Source organism: Anguilla rostrata, chromosome 3, assembly GCF_018555375.3.
Source record: "Anguilla rostrata isolate EN2019 chromosome 3, ASM1855537v3, whole genome shotgun sequence".
Classification (NCBI taxonomy): Eukaryota; Metazoa; Chordata; class Actinopteri; order Anguilliformes; family Anguillidae; genus Anguilla; species Anguilla rostrata.
In genome coordinates, this window is record NC_057935.1 from 18,017,777 (window position 1) to 18,033,024 (window position 15,248).

At 38.2% G+C, this 15,248-nt stretch overlaps 1 protein-coding gene across 2 annotated transcripts; it reads right to left on the reverse strand.

Moving 5' to 3' along the window:
• Positions 1-5: 5 nt before the first annotated feature.
• On the reverse strand, positions 6-12,746 carry LOC135250367 (cell surface glycoprotein CD200 receptor 1-A-like). 2 transcript variants are annotated; one of them, XM_064326580.1, is made up of 10 exons: positions 12,454-12,746; positions 10,145-10,204; positions 9,388-9,693; positions 8,714-8,995; positions 8,178-8,283; positions 7,946-7,997; positions 2,766-7,619; positions 985-1,057; positions 482-726; positions 6-156 (listed from the first exon to the last, which is right to left on the reverse strand). In XM_064326580.1, exons 1-7 carry the CDS (start codon positions 12,563-12,565, stop codon positions 7,527-7,529), a joined length of 1,011 nt encoding a protein of 336 aa, XP_064182650.1. In that variant the 5' UTR covers positions 12,566-12,746; the 3' UTR covers positions 6-156; positions 482-726; positions 985-1,057; positions 2,766-7,526. The 2 variants fall into 2 exon arrangements, with proteins under 2 accessions (XP_064182650.1, XP_064182649.1); XM_064326579.1 differs by having other exon boundaries at positions 482-784.
• Positions 12,747-15,248: the final 2,502 nt, after the last annotated feature.

Consider the following 15,248-nt stretch of genomic DNA (forward strand, 5'->3'; position numbering starts at 1 on the left):
CTTACCTCCCTTTCCTCTGTAGTTTTCTCCTGATGATCACAGAGGAAAGCACAATCAAAGTGAGGAGGGCTACAGAGCCGCACACGCTCCATATCACAGTCCCAGCTGGCGAAGGCCGGTGGTGCTTAGCCTCGGACGCGTTCACATTAGACTCAGCTTTCAGGCGAAAAACCAGCAAAGGCAGAATAATGTCTATTAATTGCAATGTACGACTTGGCCATGCAGCTGCATGTAAATACACTGTAAGTCCAGTTTAATTTACATGTATATTGTTAGCAAATAGTAAATAGAAAGCCATTTCAATCCAAATAAATCCCAAAGAATTAAAATGACAAAAAAAGTGAGCTAATTTTTTCACATTTTTTAAAAAGGTCTTTTTCTGGCACTGTTGGCAAATACTTTCGGCAATGTTCAATAAACTATGTGAACGTACTCACTGAATATGCAGCGTATAGTGTGCAGAGTATTGCACATACTCTACCTTTCACATTAAAATGTGCAGGCTCATCTTCATGCAAGGAGACAGTCTCACAAGTGTAATTGCCTTCATCAGATGAGTTGAAGGGGGATATTTGTAAAACCACTCCATCTCCCCTTTGTTGTATTGTTATTCTGGAATCACAGGTGCTGTTTCTTGTAATATTTTCAAATTCCAAAGCCACAAAACAGTCACTTCCATCTCTTCTCTTAATGTCCCACCTCACCATGTTTAATTCATTCCATCTTCTATTTGAGCACAGGAGAGATACATTATTTCCCGTTCCAAAAGTTTTCATTTGAATCCCTGTTTTGCAAAGGCACAAAAAAAGTTGCATCATCAATATCCACTGTGTAGATTTTTCATGGTTATTAAGTTTCAATCTGTCATAGTTACTAAAAGGAAAACGATTGATGTTTATGCAGCTCTTTGCAATATAATATGCCCTTTTGTGTTTTTACAAAATAAGGGAGCTGTCATTTTTGTGTAGACAGTTTTTTTCTTACCTTGAGTGTGTGTGTCTTTTAGATGCAGGGCTACAGTCAACCCAAACAAAATCAGTTCCATGATCCCGTGCACCTGGACAAAAGTGATCAAGTGGAAAGCTTTGAAAATGGCCTCTGGTGGTATTGCGCTCTGCTCCATAAAATGCAGTGCTGAGCATTTACACACAAGCACTAATTTACCGCCTAATGAGTGCCAATAATAAACACAGCGCTTACTCATATTGATGCAAAACCTTCCTGTGGTTTCACATACAGTATTCAGCTCTATTCAGCTGCTACAGGAACTGTGCACAGCTGCAGAACAGCATGTAGCATACACTGTAACTGACAGTGTGATGTAAGCAATCAATGTAATGTTAACTTAATGAATTTGTATTGCTGCAGAACAGCATGTAGCATGTGCTGTAACTGACAATGTAACATAAACCCAATGTGATGTAAACTTAAGAATGAAACTGTATTGCTGCAGAACACCATGTAGCATACACTGTAACTGGCAATGGAATGTACAGTAAACTGATCATGTAATGCAAATGCACTGTACACTTAAGGGCAAATTTATTTTGGTGTATGGATTTTCTCCATGGCGTAATTTTAAAAAACAGGAAGTAATATACATGTAAAGAAATGTGTCCCAAACCAGAAGGTGTTTCTCACAACCACGAGACACACAGTTAAATCAGAAGCAGAAGTGTGCTGTGAACAGAAGGACCCCGCAGGTTTCACTGAGCTCTGTCCAAAGATGATGGTCTAATCTTTGTACGACATTGAAAATTGATGTACCAAAGTAACAATATTGTCAATTTAAAAATAAGGGCTTTGCAAGAAAAGAAAGCGTTTTTTGGCCCTGGGCATGGGTGTGCTGTACTCAGTGTAAAAATGACGGGAGCAAAATAAACTAGGAGGATGGACTGTTTAGTTCACTGAAATCACCAGAATCATCGCTGCATCATGTAGGTGCTGGACCATACAAATGGGGCCCAGCTTACATATTGTAGCAATCCTGACTGTTAGACAGAGTAACTTCACTAGGAGGAGTATTATATCAGGACATTCCACCTCAACAACGGGTCTGTCCTTTTGTTTAACAAGGAACAGCATAGCACTGTGGACTTTGAGAATAGAGCTTGGTTCCTAAGCTCTTTGCTTCCTTGAGAATCCTCCAATTGCCATGATATCACTAATTCTACACAACCGGATATTCATTGATGCAATTCAGAAGCACTGTGTGCATTGACTACCACAGTTGTCATCCAGCTTCTGGTTACCTGACTACCACCCCCACTGCTCCACGAAGCCCCCCCAAAACCCCCCACCCCCCACACTACTGCAGGATTGTTAACACTTAAAGCACAAACAGCCTCAAAAAGTGAAGGCTCTAAGAGAAAAGGACTAAAGATTTGAATATGTTATAAGGCATTTAAGATGTGGACCATGGAAGATATTTTGTACCAAGGTCTCTCAACAATGTCAGTAGTCACACTTGGATATTTGTCAAGCTAATTATCATTCACAGACCAGCACTTCAGTACTGCTTTAGAATTATTAAAGGAATCCATAATCTCTCACGGTTTGCTGTAGTCACCACAGTGATATTGACACAATAGAAATAAAGTCATTTTGATTTTGCTTCCATTTCATTTAATCTATTTTATCAGAAGCCGCCCTTTCAAATGAGGCTGTAAAAAACATAAAATAGACAGCTGACCACCAAGCATAGGTTTCAGATTCAAAACTTTTAAATATAATTTCTTTTTTGGTCTTTAGATATTCAGACTCACCTTACTGATCGTGAGCGTGAGGCTTGAGCGAGCAGCGATGTGTAACAGCATCATCAGAGTTTTACAGGGGAAAATTAAGAAGTGATGAGACCTCAATGCGTTCTTTTACTGCCTTGTTCTTTTTTTTTCTTTGTTTCTATTAAAGAGAAGCAGAAGTTTCCTGAGCTCAGCAGTTGTGAAACCTGCTTGAAATGTAGGTTAACAGTCTGCAAGGGTTTTTGTCGCTAAGAATGTCTCAAGTTAAGACCGTCTCGACTTAGGCACAGTACAAAGAAACACTCATCTTAGAAAACTGAAATATATGGGAATAACAAAAAAGTTGAAAGGAAATGTTAGAACTATGCAAAAAATAACTTAAAAAACAATTCAAAAAGATGATTGCATCATAAGCAATTGCAGTGTCTGAACAATGCAGCCAACCGTGGACTGCCAAAGTCAAATCACATAAATTGCAGTATTTAGTTCATACTTTTATCCAGGGGGACCTACATCAATACATTTTTAACCTAGGCTACAATCCATTTATACAGCTAGATATGTTATTGAAGCAATTCAGGGAAGGTACCATGCTCAAGGGTACAGCGGCAATGCCCTATCTGGGAATCCAACCCACAAGTTCCAAGATCATTCAAGATAGATCCCAGTTCCATAAGACTCCTTACAAAGCATTGAAATATGGCATGCATTGTAAACAATTTTGTTTCCGTTTTTGAAGTCATTTCCTGCCAGTATGACCCTCCACCACACGGGGGAGTGTTAAGCCAAAGAAAGCACTTACTGTGCCCTGTGGAATTACGTCTATTCTACCAGTAAGACGTTTTACTTCTTAACCCAATCCAAAGCCAGCAATCAAGTCTATGATGCTGCAAGAATACAGGTCCTCGAGCTTCATGGATAAACATATTATTGAATATATGATTAAACGTAACCTTAAAATAATGTCCCGAGTTGTGCTTACCCTTGATTTATAAAGGTAATTGATAACAAAACAAAAAAAAACAGTTGCTCACGTTGATTTTAAGTGCTGTATCTGCATCTTACGCACCTGTGATATATAAGTCTCAATCTTCAATTTGAACACCAATAATGCTAGTGCAGCCATGACTGAATAATAGTTTTCTCATACAGCAGGCTATTTGTGACATTTCATCATATCTTACATGGGATCATGATTTTTGCATTCTTCATACCTAAAACATTATCAATTATCAATTAAATTGTATTAATTATTTATGTGTGCACACAGCCAGGGGATTCATGCACAGCCATCAAACGTGCAGTAACTCGACTTAACAGTTCGTAATTAACTTACGTCTAGTGGAAACTTCACGTAGAGATACTGATACTATCATATCCACGTCAAAGGGGGATTTTATAAATAATTACTCAGTCATGGTTTTCTGTGTAAGCCACTATTTAAGATACAATTTGAACATAAGACCATTTTATAAGGCCCCTGGGGCTGCACTACTATTGGGCAGTGGTTCCCAAAACTCTCCTGGTGTACTCCTAACCGGATCCAGGTATTTGATGTGTTCCACCTCAAGCACACCTGATACAACTAATCAAGAGTTTTATTAGTTGTATCAGGTGTTCTTCAGTTTTTATTTGTATAGTGCTTTTTACAGAGAACTACCAGAAAGACACAGTGAAAAGAGTAGCAGTGAAAAGAGCAAGAAACAGAGTAAAACAGCAAAAACCAGGCCTGGACCCCCAAAAAGCAAGCACAAGGTAAAAAAAAACTTCCACTGGGGAGAAAAATCTTCAAACGGTGGCGAGAAAAATCTCCCTGAGAAGAAATCTCGGGCAGAGCCTGGTTATTGAGGGGAAGGCCATGCTCCATTGGCCGGCCTGGTGTAAAGTATTAGGAGAATGGAATATAATAAATGACAGAATCACAGAAATTAAAATGGGTTCAGCTGGTTACAGCTGAGGCTATAAACTAAATGGAATAGTAGAGGTCCAAATCGTATAGTATAGTGCGGTTTAGAGGGTCTGGTTAATTCATCTGGAGCTACAGGCTGAATCAAGGCATGAACTGGCGAGGAACAGGGCTGCAGCGGTCCGTGGCCATGGAGTGATTGACAGGGCTGGAGCAATCCCGGGAACTCAGGCAAGGAAACAAGGCTGGAGCGTTTTGTGAACTCAGGACAAAGGAGGGACAAGGAAAAAAGAAACAGCGATTATGAGATTAGGCACTATAAAGATTGTCAACAAAGTAAATGTACTGCAGCCCCAACTCAATTTCAATGTATGCTCTAACCCTGTAGGGATAACTCAGATCAAACATTCATGCAAAAAGGCTGAACTACCAAGTGTGTCAGATCTGTTCAGGCCAGTTTGACACTTCACGCTAGATAACTGATTTTGTCAGCTCTATAACGGCCTGCTTGACACCTCAGATGTATGTAAACAGCCCACTAACAAGTGCTGCTTAGATTTGATAAGCACGTGCTGTATCTGGTCCTGCTGGTTTGAGTGGAAGTTCTGAAAGTATGCCCTGGCCCACTCAGTAGTCCAGATTAAACTTGACCATTTAACAGGACATAGGACTAGAGGAATGGCTAACTATTGGCTAAAGAGATAAGTTTTAAGTCTACACTTTAAGACAGAGTGTGTCTGAAGCCTGCACATGCATGGGGAGAGGGTTCCATAAAACAGGAACTCTGTAAGAGAAGGCTCCACCTCCCATTGTAGTCTTAGATTATGCATGGAATTTTCACATGACCAGCATCTTGAGAACCAAGTAATCTTAGAGGAGAGTAAGGAATAAATAATTCACTAAGGTATTCTGGAGCCAAACCATTTAAAGCTTTATAAGTTAACAGTCGGATCTTATAGTCAATTCTAAATTTGGACTGGCACTGGACTGATATTTTTCCATTTCTTAGTTCTAGTAAGAACCTTAGCAGCTGCATTCTCTACAATATTTCAGAGATATTTCAGGGCTGAATTGTTGCAACCAGTCTATGAAATATATAATCAAGCCAGGAGGCTGCAAATGCATGAACCATTTTTAAGCATCCTGGAGGAATAACATCTTCCATAATTTAGATATGTTCTTCTGGTGGAAGAAGGCCACTCTAATGACATTATTAATCTGGGTCTGAAAGGAGAGATCTGAATCAAATGTTACACCAAGGTTTTCAATAACTGCAGAGACAGAGAAACTATATATATTTGGGGAATTTAAAGAGATTTGGAACCTAAGCATCTCAGTTTTATCAGAATTCAACATGAGGAAACTTTGGGTCATCCAAGCCTTTGTGTCTTGAAGATTTGACTAGCAGATCAACTTCACTTGGTTTAAAAGATAAGTAAAGTTGCTTATCATTTGCATAGCTGTGATAGTTAACATCATGTCTGCTTATGATGTTCCCAAGGGGGAGCATGTTCTGAGAAAAGAGCAAAGGACCCAGCATGGATCCTTGAGGTACACCAAAAGTTATGGAATTAACAGATTGAGATCAATCAGCAAGATAAGATTTAAAGCACATTAGGGCTTTCCCAGTGACACCAAGTCTTTTTTCTTGCCTACAGGGGAGAATATGGCAATCTATGGGAACATAGCCAGATAACAATAAGGAATTAATTATATGAAAAAGAGCTTTAAATGTGTGCTTGAGGTGGAACACATCAAATACTTGGGTCCATTAAGGGGATATCCAATAACAGGTTTGGGAGCACTGCTATAGAGAATCTCTGGTCATTAGTCAGTGAAAGGATTGTAACATCACAGATCCATCAGCAAAATAGTCTCATTTAACTAGATATGACATCACCAGTTAGATTACCAGTATCAAAAATTATTTTAATTTCCAAATTTTGAAATATATAGGATGTAACAATTTCACGTGACAGAAATGTGTTCTTTAAATAAGATTTTTAACATTCAACAGCAACATTATTATTATTATTATTATTATTATTATTATTATTATTATTATTATCATTATTATTATGCAATAACGCACCTGTATGGTGCACATTTAGAATCATACTTCTACAGTGTTCAAACCGTATGAGATGAGTACAATTCAGCCAGTGGGATTTCTTCATATCTTGCATTTGAAAACATTTAAGATTGCACTATTCCCCATTACAAGAAAATTAAAGCAAATGCAAAGGCAAAAATTTTCCTTTTAAAAATACAATATCTTGAACATTAATGATGAATTAAACAAACTGTTGACGGTCCTTCAAATAAAATTTTTGGCTGGACTGCAACAGCGGGGCCAGCCCTACAAACGTGAATGTCTGTGACTGACCGAGTGACTGAGTGATGAAGTTCCACCATTGGTCGGCTGAGTTATGAAGTTACACCATTGTAACCATATTAGGTTTTGACCTGGTCTTGTTCCAGGGCTAATGAGTCTGCTCTTCCTTTTTTGGACAAATTGTTGTGCTGTCAGTACTGCTCCTGTATTTTCAGTCAAGTAGAAGTGAAACACTCAACAACAGCTCTCTGGGTGGGTGGGAATAAAGCAACAGGAGCAAAAAGTGTGAATCCTCTCTCATGGTTCAAATATTTTGCAGGTGTCATTCTAAGCTGTTAAAAGTGTCATCTGAGACTTCCAGGCAGTAGATCCAAGCTTCTTTTGCAAAACTGGCTGCTTCTTGCCGCAGTTACTGTCTCCTGGGTTTCTGTAACCTCCAAGTTCTCCACCCACTCCCCCCTCCTCTGTTTCCCTTTCTGTCTTTTTGCGGTAGGTGTCTGTCGGTGCGGACCGCGCTCGTGGCGTGGGTTCCCGAAAGTCAGCTCTAGGCGTTGCAGAGTTCGGCTGAGGAGTTGTAAATGGAGTTGATGCGCTGTACGTAACTGGCGTAGGGCTCAACCTCCTCCACATCCTGTGCCTGAATGAAAAAACAACTTAAAACGCCAAACGCTCTCCCTCAACAGCGCAACTTTTATTTTAATATAATTTCTGAGCAATTTATACCACCCTCCCTCATCATCGCTTATGACCACTCTATACCTAGGCCAAGGGTCCAAACATCATTGGCCCACAACTATCACTGGATCTCGTTCCAGTGAATTTTACGGTTTCTGAACATGTCAAACTGTTTTTTGAATAAATAAATTGTGAGTCACAGTTTCCTTTATACTAAATACAGACACATTGTGGAGTGAAGTTCTTGCACAATAAGAGTGTTTTGTGTTTCTCCTGGTCAGTACTTACCTGTGGTGTTTTGGGTGGAGGAGGAGCAGGAATATTGGATTTCCAGCAATTTCTGTTAAAATATAAGAATAGCTGAGTACATGAAAAACCATTAACAGCAACATGATGGTTAAACTGTTCATTTTAAACATATCTCTCTCATGGTATTACTTATATTACTGAGAACACCAACAAAGTGAGGAAACATCTAAACCCTGAGTGATGTTAGAAAATTAGATTAAAACTGTCATACCTCAGTTTAGCGAGATGCTTTCTTGTGATGTAAAATCCAGTCAGAATGGCTGCTATGAAACTGATGGACCCCAATGGAATTATTATCCAAAACCATTTGAAGTCTTCTACAGATGGGAGAAATCAAGCAGAATCACAGTATCTTAAGGAACAACTTGAGCATGAGCATCTGTTACATTTTTTTTTTTTTTGTTTTGTTTTTACATTTCTGATGAAGGGTTATTGTCCCCAAGACATCACTTGATTGTTGTTATGGGCTTGGCTGTGCAATACCTTTGTTTATTTGTACAACACCATTGATATATTTACATCTCAATTTAGGCTCTTTTGGACTGAATGATGGACAAATTATCTGAAAATTCTCCAGGCATTTGGGTAGGAAGTATAAATGTGGAAAAATGTACTTCAGTGACCATAGTGAACAGTGAAATGCTTCTCTCCCCAGCTGGGGTGGGTGATGATGCAGCTCAGGTTGTCAGCAGGAACATCCACTAGTAACAATGACCTGTGTGGCCTCTAAACCAGAAATGACTGTACCTTCATGGTTTAACGCTAAAATCAGTTCAGTGTGACCCTCTGTCCATCTGGGGTGGGTGATGATGCAGCTCAGGTTGTCAGCAGGAACATGGTCAGGGACGATCAGTCTGCTCTCCACAGTGAAGGAGTCGTCTGTATTATTTTTGGAAGTCTGAGTCACACTGGAGTTCCACGCATTTCTCCAGGAGATGGAGGCAGCTGGTTTACCACCAATAGCTGAACAGACAGCCTCTCTCTTACCATCCCTGATGATAACCAGTCTGGTGAATATCTGTGGGGAAACTGGAAGAACCAAAAAATGAGCTGATTGCAGAATTTTCTTTAAACTTACTACATTTTTATATACACAATGCAAAAAATGGTAAATGGTCTCTAGATGCCAAACTGAATGTATAATCATCTTTGACCCAATTAATGGTTATATAGTTTTATTAATACACTGTCTACAAAAATAAATGGATAGACATCAAGCCTAATTAAATGTAACATAGCAGTTTGTCCCTTACTCTGTATAACATTCCATTAAGTAGCCTATCATATGGGAAATTCAAATAAAAAAATTTTTTTATCTGAAGTGAATAAGTGCCATGTAGCTTTCATCTTGAAATGCATAAACTGATTCTTTCAAAATGACTGCAGGATTCAACATTCAAGTAGATGAAGTGGTCTCTTACCTATGGCAGATACAGTGATTTCTGCTATGAGACTTGCACCTTGAAATGCAGTTTCACACCTATAAATTCCTATATCTGTGACTTTAAAAATAGGAATGTGCAAGTAGGATTCCCCATTAGATGTGTTGCGCATGACTTTTCCATCCAAACACGTGTCATGAGGAGGTTTGTCTGTGCTAGCTGCTATTGTGCAGTGGTTTCCATTTCTAGGGATCCTCCAGGTGGTGTAGAACATCTCGGTCCATGTCTTATTTGTACATGTGAGATTAACACTCTTGCCAATGGTATATTTTTCATTCCTGTGGTCTGCAAATGGAGAAGAATCAATAACTAAGCACATTTTTGTAATCACTTAGTAAAATACGCTGATAACAGAAAACCATTCATGAATCACAACATGCTACATGTAATCAAAACAGTAACACTGGTCACCTGATACAAAACTCACCAAAAAGTGACTGCGGAGAAAAATGTAACTTTTACTCTTATATAATTCATGGTATAAACCCTTATGCAAATTATGTTTGTGATACAGGATTTAACTGACATTCAAGATTTTTAAATAATATTCTCCATAATCTATTATATACTTTCATATCATGTGAACAGTGTTACCGCCTGACATTCTGACAAAGACAAGAATTTATCTGACAACGTTCCCTTCAAGTGGAAAGAAATCAATTTCATATGAATCCATATTTGGTGGCAGCAGAAACAGTGCTCTTGAAGACAGTGGTTGTTAGAAAAAGATAATTACCAGTAAAGAGAGGTTTTGTGGTAGTATGAGTGCCAGGGGAAGTAGTAGTGGAATTAGTTCCTGAAGGAGTGATCAGAATTATGCAGCATTAATAATGTGGCATGCAAATGAAAATGAAAAAATATTATTATTATGTATATTAGTATAAAAACACATGCACATGCACACCACACACACACACACACACACACACACACAGTGAGGCCATGCAAATTAAAATGAAACAATATCATTATCATGTATATTAGTATAAAAAACACATGCACATGCATACGTACACACACACACAAACAGTGGGGCCGTGCAAATTAAAATGAAACAATATCATTATTATGTATATTAGTATAAAAACACATGCACATGCACACCACACACACACACATAAACAGCAATGACAGTTATGAGTTAAAACATAATAAAATTATAATCATATAAAATTGTTAGAGAAAGAAAGAACATTGTACATTACATCTTTATTTGTTGCATTTCTGCTATTGTGTTTTCTGGTATGCTAGAAAAACATTATTCAATTAGACAATGAACCTTAGTCGTATAATTTTTCATCCTACAGACCTTATGAGTGTTTTTAAGGATAAAAAAATCCTTTAAGTGATGCCCAGTATGAGACTGTTCATAGTTTAGTTTAGACTGTTCATAGTTAGTCAAGTTTTCATGAAGTTTCCATGAGACCTAGTTCAATCATTCATCAACCTCAATGTTTGATTTTCTTTTAATTAAGAATATAAAAATTTGCTCCAAAGATATTAAATTTCACAATTCAACCCCCCCCCCCCCCCCCCCCCCACCCCCCACCCCCACTCCCAAATTTACTTTGACAACCTGAATGGTATTAAATATGTATAACAATCACCTATAATTGATCAGTGACTGATCTCCATTGACAAATTTCTTATTTTTATTTTTTTTTGTTTAGCTGCGCTGTGCTTTCATGGATTTTCTGGATGAGACCTGACTTTCAAATTCATGGCTTTTCACACAAATTTTGCTTTAAGCAAAATGCATTATCTAAACATGTACAGCCACTGTCACAGACACTGACTACTTAACTTCAGATGTTACTCTGAGCATAGAAAATACCAAGAAAATCTCTTGAGAGGTTTGATTTAATAGACAAATTAAAATAGGTAAAATTTGTTTTGCAGTTGCCTGTGTAAGAGGAGTGCTTCCACATATTGTGAAATTATTTGGCTTTTTACAAGATGATTATTTTCAACTTTACAGCCTGGAAAACATGACATTACAGACACTCTTATCTGGAAAAGAGTATCTCTTTTAAGTTAAGTGCCGTGCTCAATGGTACTACCATTATACAAAATTGCTGATACAGAATGCTGTGGATAAGCCAAGGTGAAGCACATATTCCATGAATACTTTGTGTACGAATATTAATGACATTAAAAACAACATTGTTGTGTTGTGTAATTTTCCAACACTAAGTGCCTAATCGCCCTCCTACTGACCACTGTACAGTAAGAAAGGGCTTTTACATTCCTCTGTTGTTGTATATGTGTGTGTGTGTGTGTGTGTGTGTACACCCTGGGGTTAAACCATTTTATCAGTATGAATACAGCAGAAACCACACAGCCATGGATAAGTGGAGAGAGCGCTGCTATTTATATGCCACAGATAATGTTTTGTAAATTAGAAAAGAATGTGTGTTTAAAAAAGAAAAGAAGAATCATCAGTCCTAACATAGGGAGTGTGCTACCCCCAATTCAAAAATGTTTTTCCATATCATGATTCATGTTTCTCTTTCCTAATGAGGGCAACGCCTGCAGCGGCATCTCCCTGAGAAACGTGTTCCATGATGTGTTGGACAAGATGAAACACCAATTCGCACAATTACTTTTAATGCATCACTCAAAATGATATGAAACTAGATATTTAAAGAGATACTCTCTCATTAGATTGTGTACACATACTGCAGTGCCAAAAATAGCAGCCATGGATACAGTGTAACATATCATGTTTGTATTACAAGTAATAAAATACGCTTGCTTTTGTCAATAAATGAACGGATAATTACCAGTATGGCAATTGTACCAATACAATCTCCCCAATGACAATGTAATAGAAATAGAACAGAAATATAGTATAGGAGTGAGATAACCAAAAATATATGAAGAAACAATTACACATTCAAGTACACAAAAACATGTGTGTAAATAGGCAGATATTATACAAGGGAAGCTTTCCAAACAGATCTTAAACAATAAAGTGGAAAATACATCATCTACCTCAGAAACAGAAGAATAAACATAAATGACAGCTTACTTAATTCAACATACCTGTGTTTTGGGCCAGGTTACAGGAGGCAGAAAGTGCCATCACCAGGGAAATGGTGACAAGAATTCTTTGACTATCCATGTTCCCCTCAGGGGCTCCTGAGGTGTATGGCATTTGGATGCACGTGTTGTGTGTGAGTACTGCTCTGACCTGGCATACGTCTCCCAGAATCCCCTGGCTGCCACTTTTTGCACGTCTCTAAGGAACTAATGAGGCACCCTCATCTCCTTCTCCCACACACAAGGCAAATAGCTGACTCTCAACTTCCTGTCACCTCAGCAACTCTTACCACTGAGGTCATGTGACTACCCCCCACCCCCTCTGTTTGCCAGACTGGAGCTGTAGCATCGGTTTCTCTGTCACAAAGCAAGTGATTTTCAAGCATAGAAAAGCACCGCTAGCAACAACAAGCAAGCTGTTGAAATAAAAACTAAAACAATCCTTGTTAAAAAAAAGTAATAAAAGCACTAGGCTATTCTGTCATATCTGTGCCTCCTGGGTGGTTCTGCTGTGATATCCTCAGTCTGAAATGCACTCCATTGTTATTTCCATTGTTATTTGCAGCCAAAGGCAATGATGAACTAAAACAATTTTCAATCAGTTCAACAGTACCGAATGACAAAAAAGGATGGGTCCACGACGTTCGATACAAACATCAACCTGAGCTTTACCTAAGAGGAGTTATCATAGTTAACTAATCCCAAACCTAGTCTTTGGCAAGTGATGAAGCACTTCCTGGCTTAAATTGGCATTTGCCATTTCGAAGACATGCTCAAAATAGTTTCCTTTGTGTCTCTTTTGTTCTTTTGTTCTTTGTTCTGAGGAGGAAGTACGTTGCTACTGCACTAGAAATGTGTAGGGTAAGATCCCCAAAACTACCTGTCTCGGTCTTTTTATCTTTTGCTCTTACAAGTTTAAAAAATCTTATTCTGCACTGTGTAATCTAGCACAAGAAACACATGCTCATTTCACATAACAAAGGTTTTAAAACGAAAATTTGTCTTTTGTGTTATTTATTTGTTTACTTTTTTGGATAAATCAATGGTCCCCATAAGCATTGTAGCATTGGCACCTTGCCCAGTCTACTAACTTGACCAAATGGTTGAGAGTCTCTCAGAAATCCTGTTATAAGTTCTAGATGGATCCAAATAGGCCAGGGTGTGGATTCAGAAAACTTTGAATCCTACTTATGAATACAAGTTACATTTTTCCAAATACATGCTGAGTCCAAGTAAACCAGCAAAATATGCCAGTGAAGAAAAAAAGGCACTTTAGCATTTAATTGAATCAACGTTACGGGAAATATGTGTTGACTTAATTCTGCCTTATGCGTTCTTCCATTACTCATACACATTGCGAGTGACACACATTCCCGGTAAATGGCTGCAACTGCCATTTAGACAGCTATTCCAGGTGAGAAGCCAGTGCAGACCACAGTAAGCAGTAAGCAGACAACAAAATTGCATGCATGCCTCTTTGAAAACCTCAACTGATCTCTTAACAGTCCAATCAGCAATAAGGGTACTGTTAATTTCAAAAGCGCTTACTAAGACACACATAGTTTTAATCTGAACACTGGCCTGGCTTCCTGCGACGTCTGTGAGCGTGAGAGAGCAGCTTTGACATCGGTTTGGATTTCAGTCCATCAGTGATCATTGTTCATGGAGTTTTTCTTTTTAATGAATGATTTTTACATCTTTTTTTCACAGCAGCATCACCACTAACAGCAAGGCGAAAAGCTTAGTATCATCTATTAAATCTGCCCCAAAATGTAATCTTTATAACAGTGAGTCTTAAGTCTTAAGTCTTTAAGGCCTTTTAATAAAGAGCAGCTCAGTAGACAGTAGCTCAGGAAGCAGCTTCTGGTTTCGTCCGCTCTGAATCATGAAAGATAACCTTTTAAGGAGGTGAAAACACTGCATTCTGAAGTATAGACTGATACTATTGCAGTAGCAATTGTAGTAAAAGCAAAAACCAAACTGGGAAAGTAGCACCAACGAAACCCATGCACACTGATATAAGGTATTTTAATTGAAAATGAAAGCTTTACGTTTGGCACGGTTTAAAAGAAGTTATTAGCCATAGACGCATATCAGCAGTTGTATGTAGGGTATGATATTTGCTTGTGCTTGACTTAGTTTTTCATTTTCCATTTTCTATTTCCATTGGTGTTTCAGGATTAAAACATAAACTCTGTCTGTTCTTCTTCTGAGAGTTAATGTTGTTTAATAGCTCTTACATAACTTCATTTTTTTAAATGCAAAAAGAGTAAGGCCTTGCATCTAATGTGGTATTCTGAGACATTGTTATAAAATGGGTACAATATGGGTTGACAACTCTTGCCCTGTTGTTGCCTAAGATGTGTTTGGGCATTGTGCCATCAAAAACCCCTAACTACAAAATTGGATTAGCTATTTCACTTGGGGAAAAGTCAGTCAACTCAGTTGATGGACTTGGAACACGTGTCAATTTTCACTCCAGAATATACTATATGTTCTTCATTGGGTTCTGAGGTGATGACTGGGAAGTCCACACCATATAGATAGACTAGCATGAGCAATTCTTGCTCTGTAGTCAAGGTTATAGTCATCTTGAAAGATACTTCCCTGTTGGAAATAAGTACTTTAACAAAGTATTTGCTTATCTTTAGGCTATTTAACAAATTTTTTTTTATCAGGCTAAACAAGCAAAGCGTCGGTTTTAACTTTTAGAACATAAGCATCAATTTACAATACCATTCCAATCATGGGCAGCTGCACTGATTTAATGCTTGGGTTGTTTGCTGAGGTCTGACAGC

Coding starts and splice junctions, on each gene's coding strand:
- LOC135250367 (XM_064326580.1), bottom strand. CDS start 12,565: ATGCCATACACCTCAGGAGCCCCTGAGGGGAACATGGATAGTCAAAGA. Junction 10,205..12,453: donor TAACCTGGCCCAAAACACAG/GTATGTTGAATT, acceptor TCACTCCTTCAG/GAACTAATTCCACTACTACT. Junction 7,998..8,177: donor AAGCATCTCGCTAAACTGAG/GTATGACAGTTT, acceptor ATATTTTAACAG/AAATTGCTGGAAATCCAATA.